This window comes from Salmo salar, chromosome ssa17 (genome assembly GCF_905237065.1).
Source record: "Salmo salar chromosome ssa17, Ssal_v3.1, whole genome shotgun sequence".
Classification (NCBI taxonomy): Eukaryota; Metazoa; Chordata; class Actinopteri; order Salmoniformes; family Salmonidae; genus Salmo; species Salmo salar.
Genome location: NC_059458.1, coordinates 54,325,294 through 54,344,939, shown reverse-complemented (window position 1 = coordinate 54,344,939; position 19,646 = coordinate 54,325,294). Strand labels below are relative to the sequence as shown.

Sequence of the window (19,646 nt, the reverse complement as noted above, 5' to 3'; positions counted from 1 at the left end):
AGGAGGAACCCAGGGCCAACCGCACCAGCATATGGTCTCACAAGGGGTCTGAGGATCTCATCTCGGTACCTAATGGCAGTCAGGCTACCTCTGGCGAGCACATGGAGGGCTGTGCGGCCCCCCAAAGAAATGCCACCACACACCATGACTGACCCACCGCCAAACCGGTAATGCTGGAGGATGTTGCAGGCAGCAGAACGTTCTCCACGGCATCTCCAGACTCTGTCACGTCTGTCACATGTGCTCAGTGTGAACCTGCTTCATCTGTGAAGAGCACAGGGCGCCAGTGGCGAATTTGCCAATCTTGGTGTTTTCTGGCAAATGCCAAACGTCCTGCACGGTGTTGGGCTGTAAGCACAACCCCCACCTGTGGACGTCGGGCCCTCATACCACCCTCATGGAGTCTGTTTCTGACCGTTTGAGCAGACACATGCACATTTGTGGCCTGCTGGAGGTCATTTTGCAGGGCTCTGGCAGTGCTCCTCCTGCTCCTCCTTGCACATAGGCGGAGGTAGCGGTCCTGCTGCTGGGTTGTTGCCCTCCTACGGCCTCCTCCACGTCTCCTGATGTACTGGCCTGTCTCCTGGTAGCGCCTCCATGCTCTGGACACTACGCTGACAGACACAGCAAACCTTCTTGCCACAGCTCGCATTGATGTGCCATCCTGGATGAGCTGTACTACCTGAGCCACTTGTGTGGGTTGTAGACTCCGTGTCATGCTACCACTAGAGTGAAAGCACCGCCAGCATTCAAAAGTGACCAAAACATCAGCCAGGAAGCATAAGAACTGAGAAGTGGTCTGTGGTCACCACCTGCCGAACCACTCCTTTATTGGGGGTGTCTTGCAAATTGCCTATTATTTCCACCTGTTGTCTATTCCATTTGCACAACAGCATGTGAAATGTATTGTCAATCAGTGTTGCTTCCTAAGTGGACAGTTTGATTTCACAGAAGTGTGATTGACTTGGAGTTACATTGTGTTGTTTAAGTGTTCCCTTTATTTTTTTGAGCAGTGTATATAACTTTTTGGGACTTCGAAAACTGTTACGGTAATGAGAGTTTTGTGAAAAGGTTGGTAAAATGCATAATATCTGATTTTAAAAAAGTATAATAATTATGAAATAGATAAGCACAGATCCTAATCTCAGTGATTCACGAGGAAATTCCAGGAAAAATTACACCTGAATTCATTTTTTTCTTTTTTACAGTTTCATGAGGATTGCCTATCGGATCTTTTTCAGAGCTGATCTGATTGGTCAAAAGTCCAATTAGTGAAAAAAAAGTCTGAATTGGGCTGCCTGTTTAAACACAGCCATAGCCACTCATCAATCAATCAATGGTCACCGTCTCTTCAATGTGCCAGAGTATCGCTGGTCAGCTACCTACTTGTCTTTCTCTGTCAGATAATCACCCAAACTATATCTCTTGGAATGCCAGAAAAACTAAAGCCTATCTGGATGAACTGAGTCAGTATGGAGTCCTTCCCAGTCCTTTCCAGTGGATGGATAGCTTACTATGAGCCTACTATGAGCTGGGGAAATAAACTAACATCACTACTGCTGGCTCTGGCTGGGTCAAGTTCACAGCATACAGGGGAGGTCTCTCCAACCCTGTTCCTGGAGAGCTATCGTCCTGTAGGTTTTCACTCCAACCCTGTTCCTGGAGAGCTACCATCCTGTAGGTTCTCTCTCCAACCCTAATCTAGCACACCTGATTCTAATAATTAGCTAGTTGATAAGATGAATCAGGCAAGATACCACTGGGGTTAGAGTGAAAACATACAGGAGGTTAGCTCTCCGGGAACAGGGTTGGAGAGCCCGACCTTAAAGTCTAATCCTATAAAGCAGAAGTGGAACACCCTCTGCTGGTCAGATATGGGATATCTATGGTGTGCTAAGAGCGCTCCCAAACCTGCCCTCTTCTCCCCCCACCCCTAAGGTTTATACAGGCTCAGGTCTAGACCAGGTCCATGTGTGTGTATATATATGGATCTACATGTACATACAGTGATGGTAACCTACACACAGCAGTGTGATAGCATCGGTGCCTCCACAGATGGCTCCTTGAGTGTCCACTGACTCCACTCTGGCATCATTCTTCTAGTGTGGGATTCCAGCAATACATTTGGTCCCTTAGAAGTGAAGTCTCCCCTTCTTTCACCCCTTCCTCTCTCTCTCTCTCTCGCTGTGTTTCGTTTCCACCACTTTTCCAGTCCAGCTACTTTCTTCATCATCGTTAGTGGTGCTCTTTCATCCGTTAAGTCTCTCCTCTCAGGATGGAGGCTCCCAAGAACCAGGAGTGAGACGAGACTGGGGATCTGAGAGAGAGAGAGAGAGAGAGAGAGAGAGAGAGAGAGAGAGAGAGAGAGAGAGAGACAACAGCAGCTGTTAGAAGGCGCTCGGCAGTCAATTAGAGCCGGTTTAAACACTGTTTCTGTTTTCTCTCCTCTGCTATAACATCACTACCCCAAGGACTAGCCTCCTCCCAGACATAAACACTAACACACTAATCAACTGTCTGTCTGGACACTCTCACACACACACACTCACACACACACACACACACTTTAATCAGGTGTCTGTGCTCGCTCCCTTTGATTGAAACCTACAGTCGTCCAGGGGAGAAAACAAGTTCAACTCTCTGGAGAAGCGACACCTGAATCAGCCTGTGTGTGTGTGTGTGTGTGTGTCGTAGCAGACTGACCAAAGGGTTTCAATGATGTGTAATGTGTTAAAAGAGAATGTTCTTCCCCTCTCTGTGGTCTCCTGACACCCCACCGTGACTAACACTGAGCTACACACACACACACACACACACACACACACACACACACACACACACACACACACACACACACAGGTGGGGTTAGTTCAATCACAGCTAAAGAGGCTCGTCCTGAGACGGACCCCACAGCCCGGGGGAGTAAACCTGGAGGAGGACGGATTCGGCCTTATTTCCGGGCCTGGCTACAGGATCCATATTTTATTAGACAGAGTGAGTGAAGAGAGGAGGAAGCTTGAGGACATCTGTACTCATAAAACATTGTGATATACGATGGTATCGCCCCCTATTGGACAACCCCCCCCCCACCCCCCCCTAAAGAATGCTAAAATCCCACGTTGGGCTATAGCGCGAAATCACCTGCTACAACTGGACGAATCATGACGGAAGATAACGTTGTTGAAAGCCTGGGAAGAGGCTAAGTGCAGGCAAATCTTTCCTAATGTTATTTTTTTGGGTGGAGCTTTTGGCATGAAACAGGTTTGCGCGTGTCTGTGTGGCACGCACATGATGGAGCACAGTGACAGTCAACTGATGAGGAACTGGCTGTCTTGCTGTGGCGAGGTTCTAAATCACGGGCTGGATAGAAGCAAAGTCTATCGTCTCCAGACCTGGATAATATCTGCTTTATTTGTCTCATCCTTCTCTCTTAATATTGTTGGTTCAATCTCTCATAAAGCTGTGACTGAGAATAGCCCTTGGCTATAGACTCCCACTTTCATCCTTGTTCTTTTTGAAAGCGGAACCTTTAACTAACCTTTAACTAACTAACCTTTAACTAACCTTCTTAGGCTGTTAGAGTATTTGGGAAATGGGCTACGGTTCATAACTTTAACTAGCAGGAGGATTGGCCACTTGGCATCGAGGGATTTCTCTGCATCACACAAATGATTTCTTCCTTCATAAGCTTAAACTTGATTCAACTTGTCATTCAATTTGTCTATAGGCTATTGATATTTGTTCTCCCTCATTATTACCCTGGCTACTTACGTTTTTAGGCAATTCAAACAACTTTTTGAGATGAAAGCGTAGCCTAGTCCAAAGTAATATGCATAGCCTATCGACATGGAGAGAGAAGAGAATACAGCCCAAAGAAATTGAAAACAGCAAGATAGATAAGGATTAGCTGTCATATAATGTGTACAAAACATTAACAACACCTGCTCTTTCCATGACATACTGACCAGTTGAATCTAGGTGACTTCAATCAGTGTAGATGAAGGGGAGGAGACACGTTAAAGAAGGATTTTTAAGCCTTGAGACAGTGGAGACATAGATTGTGTATGTGTGCCATTCAGAGGGTGAATGGGCCAGACAAAATATTTAAGAGCCTTCGAACAGGGTATGGTAGCAGGTGCCAAAGGACATCGAGCCAACTCAACTGTGGAGTCGAGATGGGCCAGCATCCCTGTAGAATGCTTTCGACACATTGTCGAGCCCACACCCTGACGAATTGAGACTGTTCTGAGGGCAAAAGAGACAGAGAGAGAGAGAAAGAAACAGTATATTCTGACTGGACATTTTGCTCTGATTTGGTGCAATTCTCCACTCTATATAACATATTGAACTAGGCTGTAGCAGGAATAGGATGTTACTCGGTATGTCACTCGTGTGCCGCCCTGCTGTACACCACCCAGTCAAGTTCAAATGGGCTGTCTATCCTCGTCAATAGATGTAATATCGCCCCAACCCCACTCTCCTGGCTCCATCTCTATCAGTCCCCCCCACCCCTCCCTCTCTCTCTCTCTCTCTCTCTCATAACAACCCATTTCACACGTCACTTCCTCTTTCTCTCGACAACAAGATATCAACAAAGACAACCATATGTGTAGTGAGGCTCACCAGAGCATTGCCTTGGACCGAGTGCTGACCCCCTTAGCCCTGGTGTCGCTGGGCGGCGTGCTGACCGGTGGCGTGGCGTTCCGGTGGCTCCTCTTATGGGACTCCAGATAGAGTTTCTTGGCGAAGGCCCGGCCGCACACGTCACACGCGTGGAGCGAGAAGTTCTTGGTGACACGCACCTCTGTGCTACTGCTGCTGCTCTCCTGGTGGGCGTCATGGCGACGCGTGTGGAGGGGCGTCGTGGTGGGGGTGTCGGGGTGTTTGTCGTTCTTACGGGTGACAGGTGACCCGGTTTGGGCCTCCTGCTGCCTCTCCTGTCTCTCCTGGTTACGAGTGACCGGAGTGGAGGAGGAGGTGGAGGAGAGGAGGTCCTGTTTACGTGTGACTGGGTAGGAGGAGGAGTTGAGGAGCTCCTGTTTGCGGGTGACTGGGGGCGTAGGGGGAGAGTGGGCCGAGTGGCACCCGTTCACCTCCTCCTTGACCGTTGTTCCTCCTCTCTTGTTGTTGTTGGCATTGGGGGGAGAGTTGAGGACCACCTCAGCCGGCCGCTTGACCGCACGCGACTCCAGCTTGGGCACGATCTTGGCCAGGTAGCCCGTGGACTTTTTGTGCACCACCGTCACGTGGCGCAGGACGTCGCGCTTGCGGCGGGACTCGTAGCGGCAGAGCGGGCAGCGGTAGAACTTGATGAAGATGTCCGTGCCGTCCGTGTGCAGCTCGATGTGCTTGGTGAGGTTCTGGCGCGAGCTGAACTGACGTTTGCACAGCTTGCAGAACAGCTGCTTGAAGTCGAACCCCACCGAGAGCTTCTGAGGGGGTCTCCCAAGAGTCCCACTACCACTACTAGTACCAGCGGTGCTGTTGATGGACGTGGAACGAGTCCATGTCTTGGGGCTGCTGCCACCCTCTTCCTCTTTGATCTTTTGACCTGCCTTGGATGCCACGGCGACACCCTTCCTGTCCGTGTCCTTCCCGTCCGGGTCGCCAGGCGACGAGGCGGGGCTGGAGTCAGGGTCGTCCCAGGGTTCCAGCGCCTCCTCCTTCACGCTCAGGCTGTTGCTAGGGGTGCTGTTGCTAGGGGTGCTGTTGCTAGGGGTGCTGTTGCTAGGGGTGCTGTCAGTGTTGGTCGTTGTTTTGCTGCTGTTGTTTTTGTTGGTCGCCATGGATGTGGTTGCGGCCGTGGTCACGGAGACGGAGCTAACGTTCTTGAGGTTCTTGAGATTGTAGATCTTGTGGACGATGCGCATGTGTCTCTTTAACATGACCTGGGAGCTGTACTTCCTCTTGCAGAGCAGACAGCGGCAAGAGGCCAGGTTGTACAGGGCCGATGCCAGGAGAGAAGGGGCGGGGGGCACCGCGGTGGAGGCTTTGGGGGGCTGAGGGGTGGTAGCACCCGCGGCTCCTCCGCTCTTTGGGGTGTGGCCTCTCGTGGGGGAGGAGTTGGCGCTCTTGCGGGGAGGCGTGGCCTCCAGGGACAGCGGTTGGCCGGGGCGCGTGGCGATGTCCGGCGTGATGGTGTCCCGGCGCAGGCCGCGGTGCACCTCGTCAAAATGGCGCCGCACGTTGGCCTTGGTGGCGAAGGACTTGAAGCAGACGGGGCAGGACTTGCCGCTGGGCGTGTGCAAGGGGCGGGACCGACCTTTGACCATGGAGAGGAGGCTGATGGGAACGGTGCGCGTCTCGGTGAACTTCCGGAGCTCCTCCAGCTTGGTCTGGTGCATCTTGCGACAGTGGCGGCGGATGCTGCGGCGAGAGTTGAAGTCCTTACCACACAGGCAGCACGAGATGGTAACGTCCTCCACCTAGAGAGACAGAGACAGAGAGAGTATTACAGTGAGCGTCGGTGTGTGTGTGCGAGCGAGCGAGCGTGTGTCTGCTTGCACGATTTCTCCTGTATGTACCCACCCCGCTCGTAGACCCCTCCTCCTCGGGCTGCGCCGCCTCCTCTCCTCCCTCCTCCTCCTCCTCCTGGTCACTCCTCCTCCTCCTCTCCTCCCCCTCTCCTGTCTGTCCATTCTCCGGTGTCCCTCCCTGCTCCCCCCATGGCTCAGGGCTGTGTGTGTGTGTCCCTCCAGGGGTGTGTGGAGCCCGGGGGAAGTGGGCCAGCTCCTCCTCTGAGGACAGGAACTGGAATACAGCGTTGTTAGAGGTCTGGATTGGCTCCAGGCGCATCACGTAGTCCGGCCGGTCCTTCCTGGGGTAGATGGCCTCCAGGAGGTCCTTCATGGCCCCGCTCTGCTTGTCACCCTCGCCCGCTGGATCTAAGGGGCCAGGGAGGAGGAAGAGAAAGGCGTTAGAAAAAGAACGTTTTCAATCAGACACCAATATTTGCTCCCAAATGTGATGTGTTTTGAGCCTAGAGACGTCACAACACTAAGGAACATTCCGAGAGAAGGAACATTTTCCAACTTGCCAAAGGGAGAAACAAAAACACACCATTTTTTCAGTTTCCTAATAAGATATGTAATGAGCACACCGTGGCAACAGCAAGCATGTTTCAACCATATCATTAAATACCAACTGAACGTATCTTTGTGTTTTCACAGCCATGGTATTTTTTTTCGTTATATGATCACTAGTTCAATACACAGATGAGATAACAAAGGATTTCCTAGATGACTTGTATTTCTAGATATAGACAGATATAGACAGAAGTCATAGAGAATGGAAGAGTAGTGGCTAATGAGGCTAGATCAAAGACAGAGGCTGGAGCATGACAGATAATTTAGTTAGAGTATAGGAGGAGAGGAGAGAAAGGGACCAACTACATTAGGGAGAGACAGAGACATGGAGAGAGACAGAGACATGGAGAGAGACAGAGACATGGAAAGAGACAAAGACATGGAGAGACAGGGAGAGAGAGACATGGAGGGAGACATGGAGAAAGACAAGGACATGGAGAGACAGGGAGAGAGAGAGAGAGAGAGAGAGAGAGAGAGAGAGAGACAGAGAGAGAGAGAGAGAGAGTGAGATACACAAAAACATGGAGAGAGAGAGACATGGAAAGAGAGAGAGAGAGACACAAAGACATGGAGAGAGACATGGAGAAAGACAAGGACATGGAGAGACCTGGAGAGAGACAGACATGGAGAGAGACCTGAGAGACAGAGACATGGAGAGAGACCTGAGAGACAGAGACATGGAGAGAGAGACATGTAGAGAGACATGGAGAGAGGGAGAGAGAGAGACATGGAGAGAGAGAGACATGGAGAGAGACAGAGACATGGAGAGAGACAGAAACATGGAGAGAGACAGAAACATGGAGAGAGACAGAGAGACATGGAGAGAGACAGAGACATGGAGAGAGACAGAGACATGGAGAGAGACAGAGACATGGAGAGAGACAGAGACATGGAGAGAGACAGAGACATGGAGAGAGACAGAAACATGGAGAGAGACAGAAACATGGAGAGAGACAGAAACATGGAGAGAGACAGAGAGAGAGTGAGTGTCGACCAATGAAGACCATGAGTGAGTGAGTGAGTGAGTAAAGTGGGTGACAGAAAAAAGAGACAAGCATAGGCATTATGTGGGAGACAAGCACTGACAAAGAGGGCGAGAGACAGAGAGAACAAGAGAGCGAGAGAGAGTCTTAGAGAGGTGTAGCCACGTACCGTCGGGCTTGGACAGTCTGGTAAGGCAGTAGTACTCTTTGTGGGTGATGAGGTTGGGCAGGCCCCGGAACAAGCTGCGACATATCTTACACTCAAAGATGGTGTCCACCTCATTCAGCAGCATGTGCTTCAGCTGGGCAGTACCTACACGTACACAACACCAGGGGGCAGTGTTAGGGAGCACTGGCGGATACAGACAGACAGGACAAATAGGACTGGACGATCATCAACTCCTAGAGCCTAGAACCCTTTGGTGTTTGCATATCTGAAGGAATAGGATAGGTGTAATTAAATAGATGTGCTTTTGGTGGAGGAGCGATCACTACTTCTCTTCAGATCTGCAAACGTTGAAAGAGTAGAAGCTAGCCGTTGAACTTGAATCGCGTTTCATAACGAAACGTCTGACTGTGTAATGATTCCTAATTAAAAGGCCTCCGTGCTATCTGAGTAGCATGACTAGATGTTACCTGAGCGGAAGCACTCTATGACCTGATGGATGCCAGACTTGGAGGTCTGGAGCTGCTGCTGCAACAGAGGAGGGTCGCCTGGCTCCACGCAGTACCCTGCAGAGGTCACACACTTCAATACAACACTTCACTCTGCCCCCAGCCATGGAGTGTGTGTGTGTGTGTGTGTGTGTGTGTGTGTGTGTGTGTGTGTATAGAGAGTGGCTATTTCCTATAGGAAGTGACTAGGATGGGTTTGCTGCCAGACCCTGGGTATATAAGAATAGAAGTGGTGGCAGCCCCTATACAATGACTGTGGTGTGTGCAACGTGTGTGTCAATGAGAGTCACAGAGTGTGTGTGTGTGTAGGCCCCTCCCCCGCCCCTCAGGGGGTGCTGGTATTAGTCTGACCCCCCCCACAGCCCGGGGTCAGATGGTGACCAATCAGACGCGCCGAAACAGCCAGCACCAAACACGGGAGTAATCATTATGCCCATTCTGTTGCAAAACGTTTGGTCTGTTGCGTTTACTCCAAACGGAAAATGCAAACGAGTTCCTATTGGAATAACCCAGTTAGGTCCCTCCCAGTTTTGTTCCGTTTGCTCTGTTTGCATCCGTTTGGTTCTTAACGGTTTCCGTAATGAATACACCCCAGTTCACCCCTTCCGCCCGTTAGAGCCGGACAAACAGGAAATGTGTGTGTGTGTGTGTGTGTGTGTGCGTGAGTTTTATGCAATAGACAGAGTTGATGCAACAGATATTTCACATGTTCGTTACAGTTATTGGGGCCTATATTTAGAGAGTAGGGCCCAATCCAAAACGGACCCCTAAGAAATATGGTGAAACTTCCACCTAAAATATCCGAGGGCAAGGTGGAAGCTATTGCCATATTGCTTACACCTGTCAAATCCTCTCAGATCTCCACAGATCTCTCTCTCTCTCAGACACCTACCCATGAGCCCCTTTCTTTCCATTTACTGTAACCAGCGTCCTTACCACAGAGCACCGATCGACACCGGATGTCCATAGATATTGAAAAGTAGTTGACATTTGGTCAACTCGCCCTGGCCTTGATTTCAACGTCCACGGATGTCGTTTTTTGCTACGTTCCCGGACCGGCTTTAATTTCAACGTCCACGGATGTCGTTTTTTGCTACGTTCCCGGACCGGCTTTAATTTCAACGTCCACGGATGTCGTTTTTTGCTATGTTCCCGGACCGGCTTTAATTTCAACGTCCACGGATGTCGTTTTTTGCTACGTTCCCGGACCGGCTTTAATTTCAACGTCCAGGGATGTTGATTTTTGGTCCGGTCCCGATCGACCTTCATTCGGCCCAATAGACGTCCATGATTATTCAGATTTGGTCAAGTCTGGACCATGTTTCAAAAGTTAGGAGAGCACAGTACAGTACAGTTTTTAAAAGTTGAGTATAGTGAAGAACAGTACAGTCCAGTACTGTACAGTAGAATTCAGTACAGTACACAGTAGACCACACCAGAGTTGAGCACACTAATGTACTGTACTGAATGAACTATACTCTACGGTACTGAACTCTACGGTACTGAACTCTACTGTACTGAACTCTACTGTACTGAACTCTACTGTACTGTGCTGTACTTTACTGTGTTGTACTTTGATGTCCAAACTTGTGAAAGATAGACGTCTATTGTTTCATATTTGGTCCGGTCCAACCTAATTTGATATTTGTTTGGGGTCTGAGCGCATTAAAATAATAACCAGTGTACCCAAATATGAAAAGGAAGATATTGCATATTTCTACCTTTGTGTACCTAGGATACATCACCATGAAGAGAATGAAATGTATATGTATAATATTGTGTTTCTGTGTAGTACAAATCCACTTCATTTACTGTAGTTCACGAACCAAAAAATACTTATTTTGTTACTATCCTCTCCTCTCCCACTCTCCTGTCCTCTCCCTCAGCCACTCTCCTCTCCTCTCCTCCCCTCGGCCACTCTCCTCTCCCACTCTCCTGTCCTCTCCCTCAGCCACTCTCCTCTCCTCTCCTCCCCTCGGCCACTCTCCTCTCCCACTCTCCTGTCCTCTCCCTCAGCCACTCTCCTCTCCTCTCCTCCCCTCGGCCACTCTCCTCTCCCACTCTCCTGTCCTCTCCCTCAGCCACTCTCCTCTCCTCTCCTCCCCTCGGCCACTCTCCTCTCCTCCCCTCCCCTCGGCCACTCTCCTCGGCCACTCTCCTCTCCTCTCCCTCTGTTACTCTCCTCTCCGCTCCCTCTGTCCTCTCCCAGTCTCCTCAGCCACTCTCCTCAGCCAGTCTCCTCAGCCACTCTCCCAGTCTCCTCAGCCACTCTCCCAGTCTCCTCAGTCACTCTCCCAGTCTCCTCAGTCACTCTCCCAGTCTCCTCAGCCACTCTCCCAGTCTCCTCAGTCACTCTCCCAGTCTCCTCAGTCACTCTCCCAGTCTCCTCAGCCACTCTCCCAGTCTCCTCAGCCACTCTCCCAGTCTCCTCAGTCACTCTCCCAGTCTCCTCAGTCACTCTCCCAGTCTCCTCAGTCACTCTCCCAGTCTCCTCAGTCACTCTCCCAGTCTCCTCAGTCACTCTCCCAGTCTCCTCAGTCACTCTCCCAGTCTCCTCAGCCACTCTCCCAGTCTCCTCAGTCACTCTCCCAGTCTCCTCAGTCACTCTCCCAGTCTCCTCAGCCACTCTCCCAGTCTCCTCAGCCACTCTCCCAGTCTCCTCAGCCACTCTCCCAGTCTCCTCAGTCACTCTCCCAGTCTCCTCAGTCACTCTCCCAGTCTCCTCAGTCACTCTCCCAGTCTCCTCAGTCACTCTCCCAGTCTCCTCAGTCACTCTCCCAGTCTCCTCAGTCACTCTCCCAGTCTCCTCAGCCACTCTCCCAGTCTCCTCAGCCACTCTCCCAGTCTCCTCAGTCACTCTCCCAGTCTCCTCAGCCACTCTCCTCTCCCAGTCAGGCCAGACTGGCCAACAATGACTGAATAAATATATTGTATCTAGTGCTCCACGGTATGTTTGAAGGACTTAAATCAATCAAACTAACGGTAGGTTGGTGTAGACAAGTAGGCAGTCTTACCTGGTGTCCTGGGGGCTGCGTCAGGGCCAGGGTTAAGGTCAGTCATTGGGTTAGGGCTGCTGGGCTGTGGCTCGTCTGTCTGGCAGCACTGGTCTCTGGTAACATGGCTCTCAGGCTCAGGTTGGGGCTCGTCCTGGAGGATCTCCTCCATCTCCACTTCCATCCTGCTGGAACTCTGATACGTAGACAGAGACAGAGAGAGAATGGTGAAGTTTACCTGTTAAACCTCACAGACATTCCTGGGCTATACGATGGTCAGGGAAATGCTGAGACAGAGGGTGTGGGGTGCGGAGTTGGAAAAAGAGGTACAGGTAACTGCCAAAATAAAGGAAACACTTGAGTAAATGAGGGATACAAAGTATATTGAAAGCAGGTGATTCAACACAGGTGTGGTTCATGAGTTAATGAAGCAATTAACATCCCATCTTGCCTACGGCAATGTATAAAAATGACCAGTTGCCCATTATTTTGACTACCATGGCTAGAAGAAGAGATCTCAGTGACATTGATAGAGGGGTCTCAGAGGAGCACAGGTGGGTTAAAGCTATTCTGGCAGCTCGTGGTGTCCCAATGCCCTATTAAGACACTTTATGTTGGTGTTTCCTTTATTTTGGCAGTTACATGTACATCTACAGACACTCTACTGCTAGCATGTGTAACACCAGCGCTATAAGTGTTATAGGAGAACCATACTGATATAGGAGAGACACAGAAATACTGTACACGGCACTACGGAACCGCTTCTATAGCTGCATAATTGGTCTGAGTAAAAGATACCTAATGACTCATTATGCCAAACGCTACTTGATCAGCAGTGCCGTTGCTGATCTAGACACCTGCTGTGTCGCGTGGCATTGTTTGGCTGGGTGAGACTCTCGCCTGTCTGTCTCTCTGTTTTTCCCTCCAGGGTGATGGAGATGTTTCCCAGCACACCCAGCTAACACACTTTCTCTCTGGGACTAACACACACACACTAGGCTGTCAGAGATAAGGGACTCTACACTGACCCTTGGCTTCTCGCTCTCTCTCTCTCTCTCCCCTCCCCTGTGAATACTTTCTGAAGGTACTGTAAGTATGAGGAGAGAGAGAGAGAGAGAGAGAGAGAGAGAGAGAGAGAGAACTTGTCATCTCTCTCACTGATTGATGAGTAAACAGTGAGGAAGAATGTCTGTATTTAACTACTGTATGACAGATGCTGTGAAAAGGAAAAGACAGAGTGGACTGGAAACAGGGAGGAGCACAGGGATGGTACCTGACCCACTGAGAGGACTCTTCTGGTGTGTGTAGATTGGGAGTCAGGATATAAACATAGTACACTGGGGGTGAGGGGCTATTGTTTAGGAGAGGGGGGGGATAGTATATATTTGGGGTGCTATTGGGACTGTGTACCGGTAGGATATATACTGAGGTTTGAGGGGGGAAACTGTCTTGTCTCTACCTTCGTGTGTTGCTGAGAGGTCTTCCTCGGAGCGGATTTGGCCTTCACCATGCTGCTCTCTCTCTACCCAAACACCTGCAACAACACTGGAATGAGCCCATGTTTCAGTGTGTGTGTGTTTTCCATCATCACCAGACCATTTTTAGATGCCGTCACAGAGGTGAAAATAGAGGTAAAGCCCCCTCTAGTGGTGGTCTCAGGCTAGTGCAGTTCCATCCATCACATCCACCTGCCTGACTGTCAGCACACTTCCAAGTCTTCATGTGTTATTCCATGAAAATAGTGTGTGTGTGTGTCCCTTTATCAAAGACAACCCAAACCATACCCCCCTACCCACACACACATTATATTTTCAATGCACTGTGAAGTTACAGTCTCTGACTGTACCACGTATTGACCACCAGATGGTGACAAAGTCCATGTTTTGGAAGTCATGTCAAAGAAGACGCCACAGTAACGATTTGATTCCAGCACGACTGCCTGAAGAGTCAACCCCCCCCCGTCCCCCCCCGTCCCGTCCCCGTCCCAAGTCTGGTTCCTCTCAAACTAACTTCCTTCCAGGTAGTTTATCCTGGTCACTGTGCAAGTGCTTGCTGACTCACTTTAGGGCACTCTGCAAATGTTCTGGTTAAGTCGGTGTACCTGTCCTCAACTTGCACAGATTTGATCAAAACTAGTTTTCAGATTTCTATTCTTCCAAACCTAGCCTAATGCATTGGGAGGAAGATGGTCGTCGCAGTTTCAGAGCGGGGAGAACTATAAGAACACGATCAATGAAGAGTTGAGCGGTAATGCTCTCTGACGGCATCAGACAGAAAGGCCGGGTATAAATGGACTCAATCCAATGTTGCGAGGCTCAATCAGAAAACATGCAGCTATCATCAGAGAGGTGACCTGATGACGAAGACTTGGTAACACGCTCAGGCGTTTCCATGGAGACAGAGCCAGAAGTAGTTGTTCCTACTCAGGTAATATGATGAAGTGTGTATTTATCAGTGGGCCTGTAGAGACAGACACTGCTACCAGAACAAACTCACCAGAGAGTCATTTAAAGGGGAAATCTGTGATTGCTACATCATTTTTTTTTTTTGCTTTTAAATTCATGACACAAAATGTCCCATTGATTCGTGAAAAATATAACTCAAATGCCTCATGATCTTAGTTAGCTGAATTGTCTTACCCCATCAGAAACCAAAATATAAGCTTGTTTTACTCCTTTGCTAGTTAACACTGTTTTGTAGACAAACACTGTATAGCTTCAAAACACGGTTAAAACTATTTTTTTTTTAAATTGTTCTCATGGATGGTCAGTCCTTGTACCCATAGCTCTACATTTCTCCAGCCCTATCCCTAAGCTGTTTACAGAATCCGTGGGGGGAATTGATGTGTTATTTAGTTGAACTGCAGATTGCCCCTTTAACGTCGCCTGATAAGATGAACACTGATGTGAAAGTACTGAACCCACACCTGCACAAGACTGCTGCAGCTAGGCAGTGAAAATAATTGAATGAAGAAATGACAGAAAAGTTCACAGCAATTATTTCTGTGTGAAAGGGATGAGTGTATAAATGCTGGAATAAAGGATGGCTGCCTCTGTTCACGTTGTAACCAGTGTGAGACACTATAACCTCGCATGGAGACGAGCTGCTGCCCTCATAATCACACCCACTAGACAGACCACCAGCACATCATAACGCAGGTCTGTCCTTATAGTGTGATTCTCAATTTAATCAATCTAAACCCCATAACAATAGGCTGGCCTTGGATTTTTACATCCAGTTGTTAGGCAACCCTCTCCTGGTCATTTTAATTCATCTGAAGAAGAATTTGACCAAAAATATACATCTTAATGGCATTATATAGGCATACTTTCTCTTGCCCTCGGCTAGTCTTGTTAAAATGGGATAGAAATCCGTTTCTAAAGTGGGCACTGTTTAGGCCTATTACTTTAAAATCATAACCCAACATTACCAAAATATGTCACTCATCTCCACATGCTAAATACGGTCAAATTAAAATGCATTCAGGTGATTTTCATTAAAGTCAATGAGAAAATAAAATACAACTTTTTGATGAAAGCAGAAAAATCACCCGAGACAAGTGTAACTAACATGCGCAGTGCCCAACGGGGCGCAACAACAAAACCAAAGCGTTCAGTTGGATAATACGCCCCACTCGGGACGAAACCAGAAATGGCACTGCGTTTCTCCCCCCCCCCGCTTTAATCAGAAAGGATGCCTTCTTTTTATGATTGGTTATCTAGAATTTATTGTGTGCGCTATTCGTAAGGGCTTTACGGTCGAACAAAATGTATTGGTACGTTTACCATACAGTGGGAAAATATATCCATATTTTGAGAAGTCGCGAGATATCGACACCAGCGACTCCACAATGGGTCTCGTCAAACATGAAGGACGAAGTGAACTGCCCTCGCTGACTAACAAAAGTCCCTGTGAGCCTGCCAGCCACCATCCCCTTACGCATTCCACGCAAGGGGGAAGAAATGTTGCCATTCCGTAAAATAAAATACCATTAAACGATGCCTACACTGTTCCATTACATCTCCAATTGCAAGTCGTCTCCGCTAGCGAGCGCGCGGTGATTGTTGGCGTTGGGTTTACAGTTATCTTTCAACGGGTAGCAGTCTCCATTAGCAACTCCATATCCCATGGGCGTGCGAGGGCCGCTGGCTGTGACGCAAATGCCACTTGTGAATTGCAAATTTGACATATCTAATTCAGTGTGGCTGGATGACTATTCACCCCGCATTTAAAACTATAACACCCCCGTGCTGGGAGATGTGGCGATGCCAATAGCCACTAGCCAGCATATTATGTTAGGATTCGTTGCATAACTCGCCAGCCCAACTTAATAAATTGTGCACCGAGAGCGAACGGGTGCAGTAGCCAGTCTGGGTATTGTTACGTTTTCAATATGATGGCCCAATCAACACGATTACATTCCAATCTGCGCGAAATGACACGGCGACTTACACGACGTGTACACAAGACATAGGAAGCGAGTGACCTCGCTAAACATGGATGTGTGGTAGCCAGCGCTTGGCTCCGTTCTGCTAGGACGCATGCAGCTGACGATAGAGAGGGCAGGGCAGCCAGCGAGTGGAACTTGGGACTGCATTCATACGTAGACCATACGGGCGCCCGGATAAAGGGCTGCATTAATACTGTATTGTGTACTCTTTTCTCCAAAAGTCCCCAAGTATTTACAAAAGGTTCGCCCCCAAAAAAATTATTGTGGCGAAACACAGGTGGTTTCAGCAGCTGCCGATATGTATGGAAGCCCATTCCCGCCACCAAACATTTTTTTTTAAAGTCTACTATCTCAACATTTTGAGAGATACCTAGATCAACATTTTGAGATAGATCATACATATACAGGATATGTTTCTTTATTTGTAGCATTGTGTGGCGGTTTCCATCTATCCACGTTGCAGGGATCAGCACAGCAGGGCCACCAGCAAACGAATGGTCAGCTTGCATTTGCCTCATCACTTTTGATTTGGTTTAATAACAAATACTGAACAAAAAGCATTGAAAAGATAGGACAAAGTAGCCTACTGTTGTTTAGACTGATTTGCCTCATGATTTGTCAACTCATGCACAATTCCTCTGTGCTTCAGTCTGATCAACTGTAGCCTACCCACTGGGCACACACTGGTTGAATCAACATTGTTGAAATGACGTTGAACCAACATGGAATAGAAGTTGAATTGACGTCTGTCCCCAGTGGGTACTGATAACAACCACAGCTAACAATCATCACTACAGCACACATTTGGTTTATATGCAAACTTTAGCTGGCTAGGCTACCTAGACATTTTCAATTCAAGATGATTGATTGGAATGAATCAATCAACGCAATAGTGATGACATACTGTGTGATTCACTTTTCAATCACACATGCAAAGGCCTACATGATGCAACCCTGTTAAGTTTTACTGTCCAATTGCAGTTGTCTCTTTGTCTGTGTAAAGGACTTCCCATTAGTTTATTTAAAAAATAGAATTGATATGAACAAGTACAAGGTTGCTGCAGTTTGACAGCGTTTTAATCGTTTCATCCTCACTAGGGCCCAAAGAAAAAAAAACAACATATGACCTGATTAGAAAACATTTGGTCCCATCATAGCCCATATAAAACTGTTTTACAGTTGATTTATCACCAGATCATAACCTACAACTAGGGTCCAGAGTTATACCTAGTTAGGTTTGCCTACCAGATCAGGAGAAACTCTGTGCTCCTCACTCTGGGGCAGCACATGGGCTAGCTGTTAGAGCTTTGGACCAGTAACTGAAAGGTCGCTGGTTTGAATACCCAAGCAGACGAGGTGAAAAATATGTGCTCTTGAGCAAGGCACTTACCCCTAATTTGCTCCAGGGGTGCTGTACTACTGTGGCTGACCCTGTAAAACAGTTCACTGCACCTATCCGATGCATGTGACAATACAACTTTTTTTCGAAGAATCATCCTATATAGGCCTAGGGATCTATCTCGAAATTTCAACTTGGTATCTCAAAATGTTGATTTATGTAGGCCTATCTCAATATGTAGAATTAGTATCTGAACATATTGAGATAGTATCAAAAAAAAATTGGACTTAGGTATCTACATTTTTTTGTATAGTATCTCGACATTTTGAGATAGTAGGCCTGTTGACATTGTGGGAATGGGCTTCCATAGATATGTGCAAAGCAGCATATCGTTGCGCAGCACTGGACTTCCCCAGTTTTGTGCTAACTACGTGATGTTCCAAAGGAACATTTTATTCAGGCTGTCCTCACTGGCAATCTGGAAGCCAGAGCGCAGGGCATTTTACCGTTCTCATGGCACGATTTGCATTGCCCCATTATCCCCGAAAATCTCCTTTACACGGTTATATTGTCAGCCTCAAAACGCCAGTATTTTGAGCAACAAAAGACCAGCTTAACTTGATCAAAGCAGAAGCCAAGTACAAAATGCACCTTTCAAGCCGTAAAAGAGAGGCCCCTTCTACATTTTGCAGCATGGCAGGGGAGTGCGGCGTAAAAACGGGTTAACCCATACAAACTAAATACAAAGAGAACGTACAACACTCACATAAACACATCCATCACCATCTTAGGGAAATCCCTAAACCACTCTCAGATATTTGGCGTTGTAAAGACTCTCCCGAGTGGACGATATTACGAATGTAAAACGCTGCGCTTTGCGGCTCTGTGCCACCTTTTCCAAGAAGCAGCTTGGCGCACAGAACGGTGACCCTTCCGGCTTTGCGCGTCTTTATAACGACTAGATTTTACCAACAAATCTAAATTTAGCAATGAAATATGACTAAATACATCTAGTTGTAACTATCATCGTATTTGAGGCCCTGGAAATATTATTTAAGGGCGAGTTTGAGTCGCCGAAACCAATTCCTCTCCCCTCCATGGACAGGCAGAACAAGAGAACGATGACGCCATTTTCTGCAAAAACAACCACGTTCGGGGAGCCAAGGCGAGGGCTTTTACGCTTCCATAACGCGTTCCAGGTCTTCGATGAGACATTTAGGGCGAATAGAAATGTGTTAAGAATAGTTCTTACCTGTATAAGTCTTAACCTGGCGATGGAATCCGGTTTCACGGAGTAAAACTACGGGCTTGGGCCGGGGAGCTACTTCGAGTCCGCGTCCCTGTCTGTAGCTAACCGGGGGTTGTTTATTACGCCTCTCAGCGCTCGGCTCGTCTCTCGCTGAACAGTTCCTCCAGCAGCTGCCTTTGTGCACTCAGAGGGGACCTTTCAGCTAAAGGCGGCCGCTGCGCAAAGGTGCAGCACTTCTACTTTTCTTTATAAATGCCAGTCTCGTTGGCACTTTGGGGGGTAGGAGAGGAATAGTTGAATCCCCCCCTCCCCGTGATCGAGGAACACTGTTGCCAAATTCAGGCCGTTTAGTGCTCCATTTACTAAGCGCGCGCACAGGCTTTCCAGAATCCAGGACACACAAATTAAACCGAAACGTTCGCTCGTTTTGTTCTCTTCTGCGCATTCTTATCGTTGATAAAAGTGCATTATTCATTAGGAAAAGTCGTAAAACGCTAAAGCAGAATGTAAAGAATAAACCGGCGATTTGGAACTGTTTGAAATGTTGCACCATGGCCATTTATAATTTCTGTGTTTGTAGTTTATTTAATAGTAGGGCAAATAGAACAATGCCACAATGTTGAGGAAAAATACATTTATTTCAATAAATCTAAGTTATTTATCTTGACACCAAAACGCAACCTGCAATTGTTCACCTGCGGGTTGAAGTGAACGAGTGATTAATTTGTTTCATTAAGGATCAAATAAATGACTTTCATATGTGATAAGATAGGCCTATATTATAATAATGATACATGTATATATTTCAACATTTCAGTGATTAATTTGTTTCATTAAGGATCAAATAAATGACTTTCATATGTGATAAGATA

At 48.0% G+C, this 19,646-nt stretch overlaps 1 protein-coding gene across 3 annotated transcripts; it reads right to left on the bottom strand.

The window, feature by feature from the left end:
• Positions 1–831: 831 nt before the first annotated feature.
• LOC106576088 (zinc finger protein 800) lies at positions 832–19,152 on the bottom strand. Of its 3 annotated transcripts, none has more exons than XM_014152978.2 (8): positions 18,778–19,152; positions 13,196–13,281; positions 11,758–11,932; positions 8,705–8,800; positions 8,238–8,381; positions 6,529–6,884; positions 4,624–6,425; positions 832–2,317 (listed from the first exon to the last, which is right to left on the bottom strand). In XM_014152978.2, coding segments are annotated over exons 2-8 (2,625 nt in total). In that variant the 5' UTR covers positions 13,247–13,281; positions 18,778–19,152; the 3' UTR covers positions 832–2,316. The 3 variants fall into 3 exon arrangements, with proteins under 3 accessions (XP_014008453.2, XP_014008452.2, XP_014008454.2); XM_014152977.2 differs by having other exon boundaries at positions 13,196–13,270; XM_014152979.2 differs by lacking the exon at positions 13,196–13,281 and having other exon boundaries at positions 835–2,317.
• Between the last annotated feature and the right edge of the window lie 494 nt (positions 19,153–19,646).

What these genes read in the sequence shown, in the direction of transcription:
- LOC106576088 (XM_014152978.2), bottom strand. Translation starts at nt 13,246, where the DNA reads ATGGTGAAGGCCAAATCCGCTCCGAGGAAGACCTCTCAGCAACACACG. An exon ending in CAGACTGTCCAAGCCCGACG is followed by an intron (nt 6,885 to 8,237) that starts GTACGTGGCTAC and finishes CTGGCCCCTTAG; the next exon opens with ATCCAGCGGGCGAGGGTGAC. An exon ending in AGGAGGGGTCTACGAGCGGG is followed by an intron (nt 6,426 to 6,528) that starts GTGGGTACATAC and finishes CTGTCTCTCTAG; the next exon opens with GTGGAGGACGTTACCATCTC.